Source organism: Nyctereutes procyonoides, unplaced genomic scaffold, assembly GCF_905146905.1.
Source record: "Nyctereutes procyonoides isolate TBG_1078 unplaced genomic scaffold, NYPRO_anot_genome, whole genome shotgun sequence".
Classification (NCBI taxonomy): Eukaryota; Metazoa; Chordata; class Mammalia; order Carnivora; family Canidae; genus Nyctereutes; species Nyctereutes procyonoides.
Window position 1 is genome coordinate 12910203 of NW_026575148.1, and position 20473 is coordinate 12930675.

General features: G+C 41.1%; 1 protein-coding gene across 15 annotated transcripts in view; it reads left to right on the top strand.

The window, feature by feature from the left end:
• PAM (peptidylglycine alpha-amidating monooxygenase) overlaps positions 1-20473 on the top strand; it is a 273946-nt gene that overhangs the window by 222613 nt on the left and 30860 nt on the right. For 9 of the 15 annotated variants that reach the window (XM_055312764.1, XM_055312766.1, XM_055312762.1 and 6 more), the window contains 2 exons: positions 8725-9048; positions 18704-18833. In XM_055312764.1, coding sequence (XP_055168739.1) covers positions 8725-9048; positions 18704-18833 — 454 coding nt within the window. The remainder of the gene's footprint in view (positions 1-8724; positions 9049-18703; positions 18834-20473) is intronic. The other 6 variants (XM_055312772.1, XM_055312773.1, XM_055312775.1 and 3 more) reach the window with 1 other exon arrangement.

The following is a 20473-nucleotide window of genomic DNA, read 5'->3' on the forward strand; positions in this document are numbered from 1 at the left end:
AACACAAACTATTATTTTTACTTCCTATCTTAATATGTTGGAAAACATATAGGAAGATAATGGTCAAGATATGTAATAAATTCTCTTTTGGAATGAAGGGATGACTTTTATTAAGGTAGTAAAAAAGACAGAAAGAGATTAATGTGATCTAGGCTGAAAAAAAGAAATGTAGCTGTGTCGCTTTTTTTTTTTAAGATATTATTTATTTATTTGACAGGGAGAGAAAGCGAGAACGCACAGGCACGGGGAGGGGCATGCAAAGGGAGAGGGAGAAGCAGGCTCCCCAGGAGCAGGGAGCCTGATGCGGAACTCACTCCCAGGACCCTGGGATCATGACCTGAGCTTCATGAAGGCCGATGCTTAACTGACTGAGCCTCCCAGGAGTCCTGTGTCACCTTATTTATCTACTACTCTGTTTCTCCAGGAGGAATAGAAGTTTGGGTTTTTTAAAATTCTAATCACAGAAATAGCTAGCTATTAATTGTTGTCAGAATATTAATCTTGATGGGAAATTTTGCTAAAAGAGAGAGTTGAGTTATATGAATCTACGGAATGTTGCCCAGCCTGTGCTTTAAACACGCTTACCTTCTGCAGTATTCTTGTCTATATTTGCTTCCTGAAGAACAAAATTTGGTGAACGGCAACTATATCTCAGAGCTATCTCAAAAGGTGTAATTGTGAAGATAAGAGAAGAGCCGCATTATACGACAGCTTTACCTATCATGCAACAATGGGACACATTTTAATGAGGCTTTAATTAAGTCTGTGGAGGTTTTTAAAACATAATGCTTATTTGACTAACGTGTGGAATAATATTCATTTAAAAAGATACGGAATTTACAGAAAAATCCAAAGAAGCAAATAAAAAAATTATCCATAATCCCCAGGAATATGGATATAGATGTACATCTCAGTGTGAAATGTATATTATGTGCACATTATTATAATAACATATAGATTGTATATGCACAGTTTTGTATCTTTTTTTTAGACACCATATATTGAATATTGCCTCCAACTGGAAAGTTATTGGCAAGTGTGATTTGTTTTGCCTGCATAATATGTGCGTGTTCCCTGCCTGTACTGCTTTGAGACTAGCTTATACATCTGTAGGTGAACTAACCTGTGATCGAGTTGATTGTGTTCTCCTCCAGGCAGAAAAACACTACTAGGTAGTCACAGTGGACTAAAGCGTTACTATCCTTTGAAAACATTTTTAAGTGAAGAATGACCTATGTCTGTCATGAATGCAATAAGCTAAACAGTATGACTCAATTCGACATTGATCTAAGTGGAGGAAACAATCCCCGAAGACTACAGAATGAGAAGGGTGGCATTAAGGTTTTTCCAGAGCAGACACACAAACATATCCTTTACCTATGTCTTGTGGTTGGCACTTTGGGAAAAGTAAAGCGTGCTTTGTTAAGTTCTCTTTATTTCTTATGTGTTACGATTTCTTATATATACTGCTGGTACAACCTGAGCTTTCTATCAACATTCTTCGGGTATAAGGATTAGGGGCTGAAACCAAAAGGTTTACCAGCTTCAAGCAAGAATCCATACAAAGACACTTAGGAGTCCTGATTTTGAGTGTTTCCTTTATAATTCAAAGGTGCAGTGTTGAAATTTATGCTAGTTGTATTGGGAAGATTTGATGTCTTAAAAAAAAAAAAAAAACTCATGGAAGAATTGGAAGCCAAAATCTACAATACTAGTTATCTTTGTTATTTTACATTATGCTCTAGACAGCGTTTCTTTTGCTGCAGAAAGGGCCTTTTACATGTTTTATTCAGTTTGCTCCCAACTCTTCTCATTTTAGTCTTCGTGCCCCCATCTAATCAATCTTTTTACTCAAAGGTCAGTGTGAGCGACTATATTCCCAAGGCAGGGAGAATATGACAAAAATACAATTTGTAGAGGGAAAACACTCCATGACCCCAGATAGTTAAAGGTCTTCAGACACCTTCTGTGAAACAGAATAATTTCACAGTAGTTTTATGCTAACAAAAATGAATTACCATTGGCATGTTTTATCAAATAAGCAGAATCAAGGGAACAGGGCTGCAAGTTAAAAAGACAATAATCTACTGTAAAAACTTGTTAAAGTGACAGCTGGTAAACCATTTATGAAGGGATTAAAGCAAAGGCCGGGCTTAATAACTAAAATTTCTGTTTCTTTGCTTTGTTGAAAATAGAATACTCCCTTCATTCTCTCGTAAAGTACAGATGATTTTAGTAGCATCCTCTTGGCTGGTTCCAAGCACCCACAATGCCACTTTGCTGTTTGAAAGAGGATACAGTTCTTTTTTGTATTCCCATTCGCTAAAAATTTATCAGTTTGTTATGATTTATGAGCAGCTCACAAGTCTTTATATATTGAACTCATCTATCAAACACAATTCTAAACACCCCCCGAGGCTCTGGGAGGAGGAGTCGGTGCTGTTTTGAATTGGTTTCCTAATAGCAAAATAGGCAGATGAGAATGATCATTTATCACACAGTTGTGCTTGCTGATACACATCTGTGTGCGTGGTAGTTGCAAAAGCCATCATCTGCTAACTTCTCTGTCTTATGTTTGTCTCATTTCTTTAAGAAAAGGAGAGGGAAGCCCGTTTTGATTGTTCAGTTCCCTAAAAGGAAAAATAATAATAAAGTTTTTACTTCATTTGCGATCCTTGAGCTGGTCACCACGATCGTGTTTTATTTCACGAAGACTAGTAGGATCAATGTTAGTGATAAGTAAACCAAATCAACTAACCAGAAGGGAAAAATCAAGCATGACTCAGTTCTAAACCAAAATGTTAAAATCTGAAAAGAAGCTTTTATTTTTCCATTCCTCATATCTCTTTCATTAATCAGGTATGTTCCATGTTGCCGTCTCATTAGCTTGGCTGCTTGGCACCTCCTATTTACTTTCCATGTACCATAGAAATCACAGAGCAGTAGTGGAAGCTGTTTGCTGTAGGTAATAAAGAGCTAGTGATATGTGTGGCAAGTGGGACTTCATTTTCTGAAGATTTACTAAAATGTTCCTGATCATTTTTTTTAAATGCCTCAACAAATAAGTAGAGAACCTTATTTTTTTTAATTCAATAATCTTAAGGCATTTTAATAAAAAAAAGAAAACTCATGGGGCGATTTTTCAACATGTGTTTCTATTTCAGTTTATCTCCTGATAAAGTGAAACCAGAGAAATTTTCATGTTGATGGCAGGGAATAGTAAATGGTCCCTACAAAAAAGAAAAAAGTCCATTGAGTCGGGAAGTGGCTAATGCAAGAACGCAATTTAACAAAGTTGGAGTCTTACTGGTAGTGTTTTAGATTTCCTCATACTATGCTGTGTTCTTTTCCCTGGCATATTAGCTGCTACTGCAGTTGTTTTCCAAATCCAGACGCTCTCAGCCAAATAACTTTAAAGAACTAGAACATTCTGCATTTTATAAGAATCAAAAGTTTGGGTGAGAAAAAGAAATGAACTCACTGCAGCCTAAAATCATCAAAGAGATGTTTTTGTTTCTACTGATGGCAGAAGCGAAGGATGACATTTTTAACGAATTATTATTCCTTGCAGATCAATTTACTGAGTATCTGCTGCGATAGGAATAGTACTAATCACTGAGAATACAACAGTAAGACATGAGGATTTTTATGTTTTTTCATATAAAATTGCATTTATCCCTTTCCACATGTCCCTTCTCAGATAATTTAAATGTACAAAAGTTTTTTGAGAAAATCTTATAGAATCTGATGATATGAAGAAGACAGGTCAGGAAAAGACAAAAAGAAACTTGTTCTGTTAAAAAGGTCACGCAGGAACTGGGCTCAAAGGACAGTTCATTTACATAGAAAAAATTAAATATAATAAGATTGACAGGTCCAAGGTAAATTCACAGGAAAGAGTTTATTGACCATTATAGAAAAAAGGGAGGGGGGGAGCCTGGATCCAGTATAGTGGTCAATGAGGAGGGTGGGCCTCTCATTCAGATTGCTCCTTCACGTCCCAGCTCGACTTCCTACCGGATGTGCAGGTTAGTCCTTTACCATTAATTTCCCCATCTAAAATGAGGAGTTTTGAGTGTTTTGTAGATAATAAATGTGTTGAATTGTATAAAGCAACTCAGCAAGGTAACTGAGTGATGCTAAGCTCACAAGAGATGTTAACTATTAACTATTATCATCATGTGTGGTTTATAAACTACTTGTTTATCTGTTATCTCTGTCAGCAATAGGTAGGGTAACTGTATCTCCCAGTTTTTCCAAGATTGTCCCACTTTATGCCTAGTATAAATATTTACAACATTCTTCCTTCTCAAATATGTCCCAGTATGGGAAATAAATTACATGGTCATCTTAGCAGTGGGAACCAGAAAAATTAGAGAATGCCACTGTGAAATACAAATGTTGACAGAGCTGGGGAAAAGGTGGGGTATAACCAGGGAGTGTCCAGGGGACATGGGCTACGATGAGTCACAAGTCAGTTCCACAGAAGTAGAGCAGCTTTAATATTATTACAGGCAGATTTGGACGTTGAAAGCAGGGATGAAAATCAGTTCTGAGGAAGGAGGGGAAGAGTCTTTCAGCATGCGATCAGATGATAAGAATCCCACATGAGTCCTGGTGGTAGGGAGGGGGAAGGTGATGTTGACACGTCAGCATTGATGAATCAGTTGACTTTGTGACTCACTGGTGGGAGAGGGACAACCAGAGAGGGACAAGTCCCGTTTTCTGGATTGATTGACCCAAAACACATTTCATCATCAAGAGAGATACTATAAAAAAGATGAAGTATGGGGAGGAGATGAAGAGCTCAGTTTTAGGCATGTCGAGTTCAAAATTCTGATGAAACATCCAAGTCTGTTTGGATGTTTTCAGAGAGTGGTTTTATACATCAATTTGGTCCCAGGAGAACTCCAGATATGAGGGCCATTTGTCTGGAGGCAGCAGCTTAAGCCTCGTGAATGGCTGATATTTCTTAGGAAGAGGCCTTCACCAGGGGAAAGAAAGGATGCCAGGGATAGACCTCAGAAAACACCAGCATTTTTATATGTTGGAGAAGAGTAAGAGAAAGCAAAGATGACGGGTGGAGAAGGTCTGGAAAGAAGAATGCCATAAGGGCAAGAGTTTCTGAAGGGACCAGTGGGCCAAGATGAAGGGTCTATTGCCTTTGGCAACTAGGAGCTCTTGAGCAACTGGTGAAGAAGCCATAAAGGGGTGAAGGAAGAGGTGGAAGCAGATGCCTTTGGCTTAGACAAGAAAAGATATGAGGAAGGATGATGTCTCCTTGCACTGTCCAGTATGGTAGACACTAGCGACGTGTGGCTATTTGAATTTGGATATAAATTAATTAAAAGCAAGTAAGAGTAAACATTAGATCCCTCCATCACACTAGCCACATCACAAGTTCTCCGCAGCCCCTGGTGTCTGGTGGCTTTCGTGTTGGGCAGCCGTTACCTTAGAGAGCACCGTTGGACGGTGCTGGAACTTGGTGAAGGAGAAGGGGAGGCAGTAAAGTTGGAAAGACGAACTGCGTCAAGGAAGGTCTCTCTTGCCTCCACAACCGCCCAAGAGAAATGCAGAGTGGGTGTGCTTGTAACCGGAGCCAAGTCTTGGGCAAAGAAGCTGTGTTAGAAAAGAAAAGAAAACAGATAGGAGAGGCTCCAGGGGCTACTGGGAGGGCTGGCATCCAGAACACTGGAGTGTAGGGATAGTGCTTTCTCCAAAAATAGACTGAGACAGAGAGAGAGAGAGAGAGAGAGAGAGAGAGAGAGACAGAGAGAGAGTGCAAGCACCACTTCCTTTGGCAAAGCTAGGAAGCAAGTCACTACTGCAGCCGTGGTGAGAAAATATAGGGCTGTGAAGTTAAAGGGGCTTTTTTTTACCCTCATTATGAAAATCCCAACACTTGAATACGAGATAAGAATTGAATTTTTTAGTTTGAGGTAAACAACAGATTGAAACAGACGCACGTGCACGTTGCAACCAGAGTTTAGGTCTGTTTTGCTGGCAGTTACAATAGCTACGGTTCAGTGACACCTGCTTTACCATGTGCACTGGATTGGGCCTTTCACAGTCACTTTTGAAACCCACAAAACAACTCTTAGAGGTTGTAGTCGTTACCTTTACAATGTTAAGCAACTTGCTTAGAGACACAGAAGAGCCACTAAGCACCAGGGTGGGATTCAAACATGGGTATGCAACATGCACCACACCTTGGGCAGTCACCACCCCGGGAAGGACCTGAGTGCCGCAGGCCACAGAGCAGAGACCCCTGCTTGGATGGTCAAGGAGGGCTTCTGGGACGGAAGTGACACTTCAGTATCTGAAAACTTGGGAGCCGGGTGGTTACTGGAGAGAGCGTGTCCCAGGAAGAAGAAACCTCTTAGAGTTGACATTGAAGGAAGGGAAAGCCATATGGCACTACCATAAAACTGAAAAGGAAGGGAATATGGAGAACTAAAACTGGGGTAGAGACCATACGACGTCCTGTTTATTTTCTCCTCCATCCCCTGCACTCAAGGTTAGATCTATGTGGCTCAGAAAAATACTTAACATTTCAAGATTCCATATAATCCAGTCCCCAGAAGAGAAAGGAAAACTCTGGTTTGTGCCTGAGAACGTGAGAGATAGCCATCTAGTGGTCTCCCCTCTCTCTCTCTATCTATCTCTATCTCTATAAATGAGCTGCAGCTCTGAAGCTTTGTTTTCCTAAGGCCAATGCAACCTTTGTGCAGCCAAGCCCATGACTTTGCTGAATTGTTGTTTTCCTAACCCAATGATGATTGAAAATGACCATTTCAAAGGAACCAGAGCCCCATGCGTTTTATGCTTCATCACAGCTTTTAGATTTTTACTGACCCCCCTGAATAAACTATGCATAGTGGCAAGTCTGTGTTCCTCCACCAACATTATTAGCCTAATGACATGGATTCAGGATTTAAGATGCTGATTTTTGTCTGTTCCTGAAATAATCTTGCATTTCATTTTCTGTGTGGGTGTTTCATTGCCTAACAGCACGGTATGCTATTTATATTTGGGGGGGGGGGGCGGGGAGTGCAGGAGGATTCAGCGGTAATGGATTCGTTTCCGTGCAGCAAAATGCCACCGTGGCCTAACAGGTTTGGTTGAGGTGTAATTTGCTTTGTTCATTTTACTGAGATTGGCCCTATTACTTGGCAATTATTTTCTGATTGAAGATTTCACCTGGGATAAGCTGCTTTCGTGGGCAAGAATGGAAAACCTACTTTGAGTCATTAAACCAAGACTGTTTGTAAACATGACAGGATCTCTTAGCATCATTTTGGAAAGACTTCATGTCCCCTTGCACCAATTTTTAAATGATATATTCTTTAGAGGAATGTGTCGTCGCTAAGCCAGTTATCATTTTCATTTCCTACTGGTCATAAAAAAGATTTTACAAATGTTAACCGATCATGCTGTAGATGTAATTAAAGTTAAGCAATAGGACTCCGCAGTCCTAACTGATTTCATTAGCAGCACTTAGAGTGAGGAAAAAGAAGAAATGAGTGTTTGTTACCTCTGGGTTTGGCTTAGAAAAGCAGATTTATGTTTCTGTTGAGAATGTAAACATGTTTCCCATTCACATAGTTGATGTACATGGATTTAAAGCCATAGATGTAAATGATGAGGGTTAAAGTGCTTCATGAACCTTCCATAGTTCTATGGAAGTCATAATGCTTTATAAATAATTTGCTTTCATGGAATTAGATTATCAAATCCAAGTTTCCTTTTTAGTAAAAAAAAAAATAGAAAGACATGAAATGTATCTTAGTGATGCATCATTCCAATGATCGTTTATTAAAATCTTCTCTTTTGTTTGCAAGTGATTTAAATTATTCTTTTCTCGCAAAATTCTTTTCCTGGAATTTGTTCATTTCTTGTTTAAAATGAACAGCTGGAGCTACTTTACAGTAGCACTGCTGACAAAATAATAATAATAATTAATAATAATAATAATAAAACTTTGGTTTTCCACTTGCCAAGATGCGCCTACCTGTTAGGTATCTTGTGTTTTATGCATATGCTGAAAAATCTATGTTTAATTTCTCGTACATTATATTCTAATAGGCTTCTAGAGACAACTCCAAAGCGTTTTCCTCGAAGATGGCTGTTTTTCAATATAATTTCTTTTTTTTTAATTTTTATTTATTTATGATAGGCACACAGTGAGAGAGAGAAAGGCAGAGACACAGGCAGAGGGAGAAGCAGGCTCCATGCACCGGGAGCCCGATGTGGGATTCGATCCTGGGTCTCCAGGATCGCGCCCTGGGCCAAAGGCAGGCGCCAAACCGCTGCGCCACCCAGGGATCCCGATGGCTGTTTTTCTGATGTAGCTGTTAATAATATTTTTAGAAATCTAACTTCCAAATCAATCCAGCTCTACTGTGAAAACCATTTATTGAAACATGCCGCGCAATCACATGTGCATCGTCTTGTGTCCACTAATATGCAAATAGAGGTTATCTCGTGTTGTTGGCTCCTGAGATAAAGAAATAGGTGGTTTATGAAATGAAATATGAAGCCTGTCCTTTTTTTCCTTGTTCTGGGAAATCCTCTTTTTTTCCCCTCACGCTTGAACATCGGAGAGCAACCTTCCCTCCCACTCACGACGACGAACCAGGAGATGGTATTAGTAAGGCACAAAATGTTGTAAGGTTTGCAATCTTATCAACCCTCCACCCCTTATCTCTTCTCTTTTTTCCACAGGTGATTTCTATTCACTGCTTTCCAAGCTGCTAGGAGAGAGGGAAGATGTGGTTCATGTGCATAAGTATAATCCTACAGAAAAGGCAGAGTCAGAGTCAGACCTGGTAGCTGAGATTGCAAATGTAGTCCAGAAGAAGGATGTTGGTCCTCCTGATGCCAGAGGGAGTGCAGAGCGTGAGGACAGGGGCAATGCCGTTCTTGTCCGAGACAGAATTCACAAATTCCACAGGCTAGAGTCTACTCTGAGGCCAGCAGAGAGCAGAGTTCTGTCATTACAACAACCCCTGCCTGCTGAAGGCACCTGGGAACCAGACCGCTCAGGAGGTGCGTGTAGGGCTTCTTTTAAAGAACAAACTATAAAACGCTGCAATCCACATTAGCAGAATCTGAAGGGAATAAAAATGAATGGGTGAAAAAATAACCATCAAAAGAACTTAGCAGAAAAAAAAAAACAACCAAAAATGAAAAACCACATTACTCAGACCTGGGTTATGAGATAGCACTTTGGTTTGAGCTTTTCTTTCTGTCTTGGTCCGAGGCTACATAAATTCAGTTTCTGTTCAGTCGATGAGCCGGAATTACCGGGGCCAAGAAGATCTAGATCATGTTGGGGAGGGGACGGCACATGAAACTCAGGGCAGCAAATTCTTACCAAATCGGTGTTCTCTGTTCTGCTCTGTGGAAAGAAATGGGAAGTTCAACACCCGATACGTACAGTCTCAGTGTATGAGATGCCTTTATGCAACCTTCTTTTTTAAGGGAGTTAAATTCCCATGAAAGGAATCTTATCCTTCCAACATTCCCTTCCAGTTGACTTGTAAAAAAAAAAAAAAAATAATAATAATAATAATAGCCATTTTTGTGACTGAAGTTCCATCATCAATTACACTCTTAATTGGAAAATTGAGTAGTTATTTCTGGGGGGACCTCCAGCAAGTCAGAAACTCTTGAGATTTATCTTTATTTCTAACCAGGATTGGCTTCCATATTTAGAGGACAATACTTATTCCCTTCAGGTTTCTGTACCAGCAAGCTATGGATGCCTCATCTTTGTCTTTAATTGTGCTGTGCCCTCTGTCCCATCGATTGTGTTTCATGTTCCTTGCTAATGTGGAAAGCCAGATGATACAGCATGTGGAGATAATCTCCAAAAAAGTAACGGATATGGGTGCATGGCAGCTGTCCACGCGTGGGCTGGAATGGCGCAGGCTGCCAGCTTGGTGTTTTCAAAATACAGCTTTGCAGGAAGCCATAAATTATTCAACACCCAGCTGATTTTTATTTATAATTGAAAAAAAATTAGCATGAGGTGCCTTTTTTTTGGCTCACACAGAAGTTTCAAGCACCGTCCATTAGAACTGATCTAGTAGTTTCCATGGGATGTTAACTGGGACCTGGATTTTTACATCTTGATATTTAAATAGGATCAGCCCTGCTCTAACTCCTGATGTTATCAGATGAAACTGTGTTTCTCAAGAGGGGTCCCCTGGACTGCAGTGCATCAGAATCACCTAAGGTGGGGCTTAGGAAAAATCGTGACTCCTGAATCCCACCAAAGAACAACCGAATTGACATTGCCGAGTGTGGTGCCTAGAAAATCTGCAGGTCATCGTGGCCCTGTCCACTTCATAGATAGGCTCAAGTGTCTTTCTGAACCTCTGCATTCAGGACCGTCAGTGGGAACCCACACAGAATGAACATATACGAGGCACAAGGGCCTCCCTGGTGAGGACACAGCTCTATTCAAGTGTGAAATGTTGGCGCTGCACCATGCTTTATTCCGTGACTTCTCTTTGTTACTCCTGAATTTGAAATGATGTAGTGGTTATTTATGGGTATCGTAAGTGCCCGTGTAAAAATCATAGTTTAACTTAAGGCACTGTGTTCCTAAAACTTATTTAGCTTTTTAATGAAAGAAATATTTCAAATACCCCAAGTGCATTTTCTTGCCGGATCGTACACCTTCCGTGGTGGTCAGAATGGCAGTGTCCAGGGAGAAAATGTTTCCGCAGGATCTTGGTCAGGAAATTTCCTTTCATTTTAAATATGTGGGTAAAGGTCACTGAATGAAATAAAACAATGAGTCATAGAAACATACAGCACAAATCCTAATTATAGAAAGGAAATGTGCATGTATTTCCTTTCTGAGATGATTTATTTTAGTGTTTCTTCACTACTCTGATTCAAGACCTTTTTAAACATTAAATGCAGACTCGCGAGACTCATTTTTAGGTAAGCTGTTTCTGAAAGCCTTTCCTTTTTTTTTTTTTTTTCAACTTTCATTGTTCATCATGACACAATGTAATAGCTAACCTTAACTGGAAATGTTTCATTTCTTTGTGTAAGCCAGAGAAAGACCTGTCCTCAGGAAGCTTCCATCAGCAAAAAAAGAAAGTAGGGAGTTAGTAGGATACAATACCCCAGTAAAACAGTAGGCTAATTCATGTATATTTCCCAGGGGATGAATAAGGGGAATAAATTGGACGGATAACCTTCCACTGTTTTTCTCATTCCCTTTCTTTATACTTCAGACAAAACTGAAAATGGGACCCTCATGGTCCGGAGGAACGAACTGTCTCCCTAAATGCCTAATGTGCTGTAAGGAATTACATTAGCTTCAAAGAAGAAGGTGGCTTTTCATCTGAGATTATTACTAAAACAAAAATGTAAGGCTGTCATGCTGCTTAATATCATAGCTCATACTCATTTCATGTCTCTTTGAGACCTATTTTAATTTTCAAACGAAGAAATGGAAGCCTAGAGAAGTTAACCCATTTCCGTGAGGTCACAGAGTCTGAATTTAAAACTTGGACACTATGACTGAACTTAAAAGTAGAAAGTGCACCTTCTAGTTCTTTACACTTCGTTACGGTCGTGCACGAAATACTGGGCTAACTGGCTTGCCCAGTTAGGATATACCTCCCTGGAGCTCTGGACCATCACTGCTTAGAAGCTGGAAACTTCTCCTTGGGACCGTGTTCTGATGTCCATGGTTGATAGCACTAGCACAACCCGGTACAGAGGCATTTTATGCTGCAGCCCTTTAGATCCCATTGACTGGGCAATTTTGGAACTGTCACACAGTAATGGGTCCCAATCAGCCGAGTTGAGGGGTCAAGGGTGACATACTGATCAGCTCAAAAATCTGGATGTGACTGTGTGGGGTAGGCCCAGGACTGCCTGAGGGTTTCAAAAGCTGTACCATTTTGTGCACTTCTAGATGGGTCTGAATTCCACGTGGTCCCACAACCAGGCAACTGCCCCTTTAAAATTGAGTTCCCACCACATAGTGGGTTGAGGATCAGTGGACACAAGCTGCGTGAATGACGTCTTCCAACTTTGCTGTGAAGTCTTTAGCATTCCCAAGAACAAGATGGTTAAGTAGTGTGTTTTTAGTGTGTCTGTAAAAGTGCAAAGATCCGCAAATAGCACCGACCTTCGTGACCTTTGGCGGGTCTGTTCTGAAAACTCTTCTCCCAGTAGTCCTGAAACAGCACTAGAAGCACAGAAATGTCCTGGAGAGGTGCAGCTAGACTAGTCAAGAGGTTTCCAACTATTGCTGGAAAGGGCATGCCTCAAAGGGGAAGCAGTGGTTGCGGTCTCCATGCCCCACACATGCACACACACAACACACACATGTGCATGCGCTGCATGCACGCAATACAGCTTGCCCCAGAACGATTGATTCTGCATTTGGCCGAAATAAAATTTGAAAACCATTCCATGGAGGTAATATGATGTGGAACGCTTCAGGCCCTGGAGACCAGCTTCCTGGCTTTGAATCCTAGCTACACCCATAACTATGCGATCCCTGGGAAGGTTTACAAAAGAAATTCTCTGGGCTTTAGTTTTCTCATCTATAAAAATAAAGATCATAACAGTAATTTCTCATAGGGTTGAAAATGAGGGTCGAATAATATTTCCATGTATCCGATAATCCGTGGAAAGTTTTTTGAACAGTTTCGGGCGCACAGAAAATACTTAATAAATGTTGTAGTACATTAACAATAATTATGATTCTAATTGCCACCATTAATGTCATGCTGTATTAAGATTTCAAAATTTTAAACACCGAAGTAATAGAACTAAATATTAACTTAAGCAGCATCCATGAGAGAATTTTCTTGGAATGTGTAGGAAAGCTGTAAAATTTGGCGCTCCCAATTTGATAAAATCAGAAAATGACTTGGTGTGGTGTTCCATCACAATGGGAGTTTGTGGCTCTTCAAATCTCCCGATCACTTACATCCATCTGCCTTGATGTTTGCCTGTGATGTATGATGGGCCGTGTGAAAATCTTCAGCTAGGTAGACTGAGAAGCGGATACACTCCTTTTTACACTTAACGTCATTTGGGTTCTACCATTAGTTTGGTATCTGCGTGAAACAATATTCGTGGGATAGGTATAAAATCTTAGTCTCAATTCTTCTGGAAACCAGACTCATTGAGAAATCAATTTAAAACTACAGATTGAAAAAAATAAAAATAAAAATAAAAATAAAAAAATAAAACTATGGATTGCTATTCTCAGTGGCAGATACGATTGGACTACTGTTTGCTATCAGGAAGCCTGATTCAGGATGCAATTGCATACCTCTGGGCATCCAAAAATAATATCTGCATTTGTGTGACGCTTCTTTATCAGTTAAAAGAACTCATAGGCTCTCTCAATATTCTTACAAATATTTGGATTTTACTTAAATTCTATGGACAACTCACGCAGAGTCCACACTTCTAACGTATTTCAGTCATGTGCTTACCTCTAGGTTCACATCTTGTAGGATTTCCCAGGTAAAATAAAGCATTCAGTTGGCTGGATTTTCTCTCTGGAGGGAAGGAGAATCATAAAAACAGAGACATAGCCCTCACTGTGAGCCAGGCTAGGTGTTTGAGGTGCATTAACTTATTTAATTCCCATAAAAACCCTATTTATAAACCCATTTATCGGGGAAGACACTGAAGTGTAGAAAGGTTAAGTCACATGCCTCAAGTGCCATAACTCAAGGAACCAGGATTCAAAGCCAGTCAGACTTGCTCCAAATCTGGGTTTTTAATCACTTCGTTATTTTGCCTCTCACCATGACATAAAATAGTAGATAAATAAGTAGATAGGAAGGGAGGGAGGGAGGGAGGGAGGGAGGCAGGCCAGAGGGAAGCCTGATGATTGGTTTTGGTCCAATTGTCCCATCATCATGTCTCATCTCATTGTAGTAACTCCAGGTGTAGATTACTTTTGATCGTACTTTCTCAGTCAATATCCAAACATTTTGATCAAGTGGACGATCTCGTTTGCAGTTAAATCTTAAAAAGAAATTCTTGCTAGTGCTGTTGAGCCCTTGTGATGTCTCACTTCTCTCCCTCACTTCATCTCCATTCAATGAAACATTATAATTTAATTCTTGTTTTCTTTCTGACTTGAGTATAAATATTTCTCCTGTAGTTTCAGTTAATTATAGTTACTGCTGGCACTTCTGGTGAATAGCAATCCCTGACCAAAATAAGGCGTCTTTTCTCACTAGAAGAGAATTTCCCTGTTTCTGTTGAAGCTGTCTAGTGATTTCATCAAGGGTCTTTTACTTAAGATTAAGTGTGAAGAGCCCCCGTTCCACTGAAGTGAAGTCACGGCTCTGGGTTGGAAATTACATTTTTTTTTCTCAGCTTTATTTAATTCTGTTAGTTCTTCTGTAACACAGATCAATGAATGCCCTTTTAAGTGCCTTTTAATAATTTCATATGAAGGCAGCATTGATCACTAACATTAATCTCCCTCATAGAGAGGTGTAATTCATTAATTCTTAGTGATTTATTGATACCATTTTAATAGTAATGTTGAATTTTTTTCTGAAAGTAGTAACTTTTTCCCTAAATATACAGCAGAATATGACTGCACACTTACCTTTATATAATGCATGTAAGAATTCTTCTGAAATAATCCAGTTATTTGACATCTGAATTTAGAGCAATTGACACTTAGATGTGGGAATGATTCGCCCAAGGTCTAAGAAATTTGTATTAATTTTCAAATTAAAACCGTAAGGCTCTACAACATTAGTCATATCCTGAATCACTTCATAAATGAAGAAGGCTAAGAGAGGTCTGAACTCTAATTTTTAACTCTGCCATGATTGAAAATGTTAAGTTTAAGTGAGAACCCAAATACAGTTTATCGTGTAATTTCTCTAATAAGGATTTGAAATATTTCTTAATTGGGGATTATAAAATAGTCATCCTCGATATTGATGGTTGAAGTCTGGCCCAAGCCTCCAGTTCCTTTCCTGTGAAATGAGCCAGGATGAGCCAGCACGTCACTGGCACTCTGTGATTCTCCTGTAACGACAGGCCGGGCATGGAAGTACCTCGGTATTAATTCCATATACACGTACCACCGGCCCTCAGTGACTACCCTGATTCTCAATCACTCAGTCTTAACAGGCACAGCCTTTAAAACCCTAATGACGAAAAAGATGGTGACGCTGGAAGCAAAAACACCAATTAACCAAGTTAATGTTCCCAGAAGAGAACGTGAACTCAGTTTTCCTTTAACTCTTGTAGAATCTCTAGTTAACACAGAGACCTAGACCCTGAGGAGTTTGGGGTCTTGGGCAGGTAATCTTCATAATTGTGCAGCAGTATTTTAAAATCACAGTTAAAATAATATGTATTATCTAAATAACATATAAATAGAGTCTCTCCAAAAATTTTGCCATGCACGGAGTCTTTTGCATCGACTCAGTGCTAGAAGAACCAGGTTGCTCACAGCGTTAGGCTTTTTATATATTTCCTTACCTATTACCTTTACTGTTTTGAAAATTCACCAAAAGTATACGTTTTAATAAGTATGTTCCAGATATTTACACTGCTTTTTCCTTCTTGAAAAGTTCCAACCTAAAGGGATTCTCATATGTAATAAGATAGACTGTTCCCAATGCATCCACTCAGTGCTTTTTGCAGACTTCTGAGTGCTTCCCAGTCTAAGGTCTGGGATCATTCCTAGCCAGATTAAAGTTTCTTACACAGTATTTCCAATATTTTATGAAACTCACATTTGTCCCCACTGTAGTTTTGAACACTGCATATATTTTTTTTTAAATCAGAATTAGTATCTCTGAACTGTCATCAGCCCCTAGCATCCAGTGCCTGCTGGTCAACCACTGAATAGAAATGTTCTAAGAAACATGATATTTGTTTCTTTTCTTTTTTTTTTTTTTTTAAGGATTTTATTTATTTATTTGAGAGAGAGTATGAGAGAGCACGAGTAGGGAGAAGAAGGAGAAGCAGGCTTCTTGCTGAGCAGGGAGCCCGATGCAGGGCTCAACCCCAGGACACTGGGATCATGACCTGAGCCGCAGCCTAAGTGACTGAGCCACCAGGCCCCCCTGTTTATTTTCTTTAATGAAAATAATTAACCAATTACCATTTTTTATTGAGCCTCTTATCAGTGTCTTCAGCACAGTGGTGAGGGTAAAAAGAGGTAGTGCGAGTGAATGACAAGATCATAAGGGTGTTTGAGTGCTAGTTGACAACTTAACTAGAGACCGGTGAGTGCATAGATTAGGCCGCTACAGGGGCCCCAGGCCCTGTGCAACACTAGGTGAAAATAGTAAATATGACACGATCCTGGCCCTTAAGAAATTCCATCTGGTGGCAGTGGTGCTGGGCTCTGAGAATCAGATGAAAGCCATTAAGTGTCTCTGTTGTCATGAGGTTCGAGGTTCCCTTGAAGCCCATCCAGACTCTCCAGGCTCTGATGACTGCTGCCAGGAACCTGACCACCAGGTGGGCGAGCTGTAACAGGCGTGAATGAGCGACCTGACACCTGAGATTCAAGCAACTTTAAAATAATTTCAGACCTTTTCTTTGGACAGTGACTTAGCTACTGGTTGACCTCTCTAGACTTCTCTGGTTGGCATGCTCGTACCACTATTTCCAGAGTTCTCTTTCGAAAACACAGTTTTAATCCTTGTCGCCCGTGCTTAAGAACCTTCTGTGGCTCCTGGCCGCCGGTAGCAGCAGTTTGCATCCTTTTTTTTTCCCTTTATGACAAGCGTGATAGATGATGAGTGCTATTCATCTGGGCAGCCCCATTCACGTCCACTGCTTGTGCCCAGAACTGCTTGCAAGTGTAAGCGTGCCCGCTGTAACCCTGTCGCCCTTCTCTTCCACTCAAGAAGGCGTCTCAAAACACGTGAGTGAGAATGACATTCTCGTGGGCTCTCATGTATTTCAAACGTAAATTATTCTCAAACTCTGTGCTCTCCTGCTACTAATAATGTACTTGCAGCGGGCCTCAAGTTGAATCCTTGTAGAGATCAAGACCCCACAGCTCAGACTCACAGTCATTCGTTGTTAGAGCCATACTCCTTCCGTGGTATAAGGTACATTTTCCAGTCTAAACTAGATCTCCTGCCTGCTGCCCCCTGAGCCCCGCCTGGCCATACACGGGTGACTGCAGATTTCCTAAAGGTCTTGAAACTTTTCCTGCAGTCATAAATGTCCCCACTTTGGACCTTTCTGACCAAAATATTCTCTACCCGCTTCTGTACCCGGTGAGCCCTGACCCCCCGTGAGTGCAAACAGGGGACCTCCCAGGTCTGGCCTTGACCCTACCCTCTCCCACCCAAGCCCCAGCGAGGGTTACAGACCCTTTCCTGTCTTCCAGCACGCCACTGTGTCCTAAGTATTTGGTTTCTGGTTTGTTTTGTTTTGTTGTTTTTTTCTCATTTTATTCTACACGTCCTCCAAGGTCAAAAACCATCATTTTATTTCCTTGAGTTCCCAGAGTCGAGCATAATGCCTTAACGTAGACCGTACACTTAGGGAATGCTTGTTGAGGATGCTTCTAGCAAAAGTGGTAGCCAGAACTGATCCAGGCATTCGGGTGTGCTGTCTCATTAATTTTTATTGAAGAAAAAAAAATTACACATGCAAAGGTAAAGAGACTTTGAGGGAAGCGGTACTATTTCCCTAAGTACAGTTGAGGAAATTGCTTCTAAGTGTTTATTCTCGCAGCAGCATCCTCTCCGGCTTTCAGAAGCTGACAACAGACACAGGCCCTGCCATCTGCAGTGCCTGCCTCTGGGGATGCCACGGCCTGTTGCCACGTCCTCCGGAAGATGGGAAGGAGGAACGGGGCTCCAGGAGCTTCCTTTCTACCTCTCGGGGTCCCTGCTGAAGCTTTTGACTCTGCTCCAGTAGATCTCACAGTATCTTCAAAACTTTGCATCCTCCGTTAGTACAGCTAACCCTCAGAGCGCGCCTCTTTATTCACCAGCACGTTTATAGAGGGAGATTGCACACCTGCACCCAGATGGTCTCTAAGCCTGGGTGTCTCCTGGCCAGAAATGAGAGGAGCTTGCAAATCATCCAGCCACGGACTTTGTGTTCCCCTGGCCTTCTGCTAGGCGACGGTGAAGTACAAGCGAGGAAAGAGTGTCTTCCCATTCCACTCCCGTTCGGAGAAACACGGTGGGTTTCCTTTACAGGTTCCTGGGGCAGGAGATGATCCGCAGTGGTGTATTGTAGGGCCTGGCATACGTTAGACACGCACACAGGGTCCTGCCCGTGTTGCTCTTTATTCACCTACTGTAAAGGCTTTGTATTCAAAGGAGGCCGTCCATGCTCCCGTATTTCCCCAAAATAGGGATTTCACAGAAGAATCTTGTCGAGAAGAAAGGAGTCTCAGGTTGGTCGGTTAACAAGAAACCAACTGAGGGGAAGCTGTGTGTGCAGGCATGTTTGATCCACAGGACCAGCGGACATGCAGTTCCCACGCGGGTTCGCAGGCACTAACTTTGGCTCCTGGTTCGGGAAGCTGCCCAGCATGTGCATGTGGTGTATCTATGCAGAGCACGGCTTGGTTTTTGTTTTCCTCGCATCTAGTGACGTAACTGCATGAGTTTCTTCCAACCCCCGGTGAATCTTCATGAGCTTATTATACTAGCTTTCCTTTTTACACCGAATGTGTGGGTTTTTCTTTTAGATTTCCATGTCGAAGAAGCACTGGATTGGCCTGGAGTATACCTGCTGCCAGGCCAGGTTTCTGGGGTGGCTCTGGACGCTAAGAACAACCTGGTGATCTTCCACAGAGGCGATCATGTCTGGGATGGAAAGTAAGTAATATTTTTTTCCTTCAAGGAGTGGGACCTGACAATAAATACAGCATGCATCACTCTTTGTGGAGCTAAGCATAATCCTAAGGGAGCTAACCCAGGTTCTTTTTGAGCTTCGTTTTTGTGAGCAGACCACATTTACTCTTTGAGTGCCTAACTGTGCTAAGTAGAGACAGGAGATCCTGTGCATTTAAAAACAAATGAAAATAGTTTCGCCAACTAGCTTGTGGGGAGAGAAGGCAATAACAAACGGTCTGTGATCCTGCCTGCTGCTTATTTTACTCCCTCCTCCTTGGAGCCACCTTCAGATTCCTAGGGAGAATACTATTCCTAGGAAGAAGGAAAGGTAAGTCAGTACACTGCTGAGGCATTTCAAGACATCAGAGAAAATGCATCATGAGAAACGATCCACCAAGAAAAGTCGTCAGTTGACTGCAATACAGCACTGTGTTATTTCTGGGTATGTGCGACGTCAAGAAGCATTCTAGGACGATCGGACTCTCCTTCTCCATCAGACCCTGCTCCGTGGCAGTGGTGACACTTGGCCCTCTGAAGATGATGCTTGAACCAGTTTGACCACCACATGTGTAGAGAGAGAGTAGCTTGGCCTTCACATTTTCACAGAGATTCGTTTTATTACTCAAATTTTCTCTTTTTAAGAGCACCCAAGACTGAAGGACTAATTTCCCTGCTTTTCCTTCTGGGTGTCTCTTTCCGAGCTTTTATTTTACCTTCTGCTATCTCCTTGGAAGGATTTTTGGGAAGAATGTCCATCTAGCCTTTATTGTCTTCTGTGGGCCTGCCACTCTTCTAAATGTTTACGTAAACCACCTCACGCAGCCCGGCACTGTTGCTGTCCCAATCATGCACATTTTCCAGATGAAGAGATCAAGAGAAGGGAAGTGTTTCTTGCCCCACATCTCAGAGTTAGCCAGTGACAAGGCCACGCTTCGGCCCCTTCCTGTCTGACTCCAGGGTGGGCCCCTGTACCCACTGTGTGATACTGCCTTTTATGGGATTCTGAGTACATTCACATGATTATTTTGTTAAAAGCTTGCTCCCCAATTTAGCAGGTTGTGTTAAGTCTCCCGAATAGTGAATATCCATTTGTTCATTTGTTTGTATCACAAATTTACATATGAAGGTAAATCTCAAAATACCAATTAATTGCAACGAATCTTCTCCTTTCAAGCGTATGGCTTGTAGGGTCTCACTCATAAAACGGAGGACCTCCAGAGAGAGTTCAGTTTTGTTGTTTTTTTTTTCTTTCCATTTTCAGAGATACTGATTAAACTTCTGCTAATGCTAAACCTGCTCTGCCGCTGTACACGGATGGAGCTTTCTTTGTGCAGGTGGAGATGGAATGCAGTCAGCATCCCACAACAGATTGCTAGCTTTGGTATTGTTTAATTGTCCTTTCCCGTTGTCACACTGGAAAATGGAATCTGCGAAAGAAATCACTTCAGGGTTCAAAGCAATCGAACTCAATATTCCTATTCATACATCTTTGTTACATCTTCTTAGTCATTATTGAACATCTAATGGTATTTTAACAAGTGCTTTTTAAAAGCAAACTGTTTCTATTCATTGTAGCATATTCTTCGTTTTAATGAATATTGCTACATTTTCTGCATGGGTTT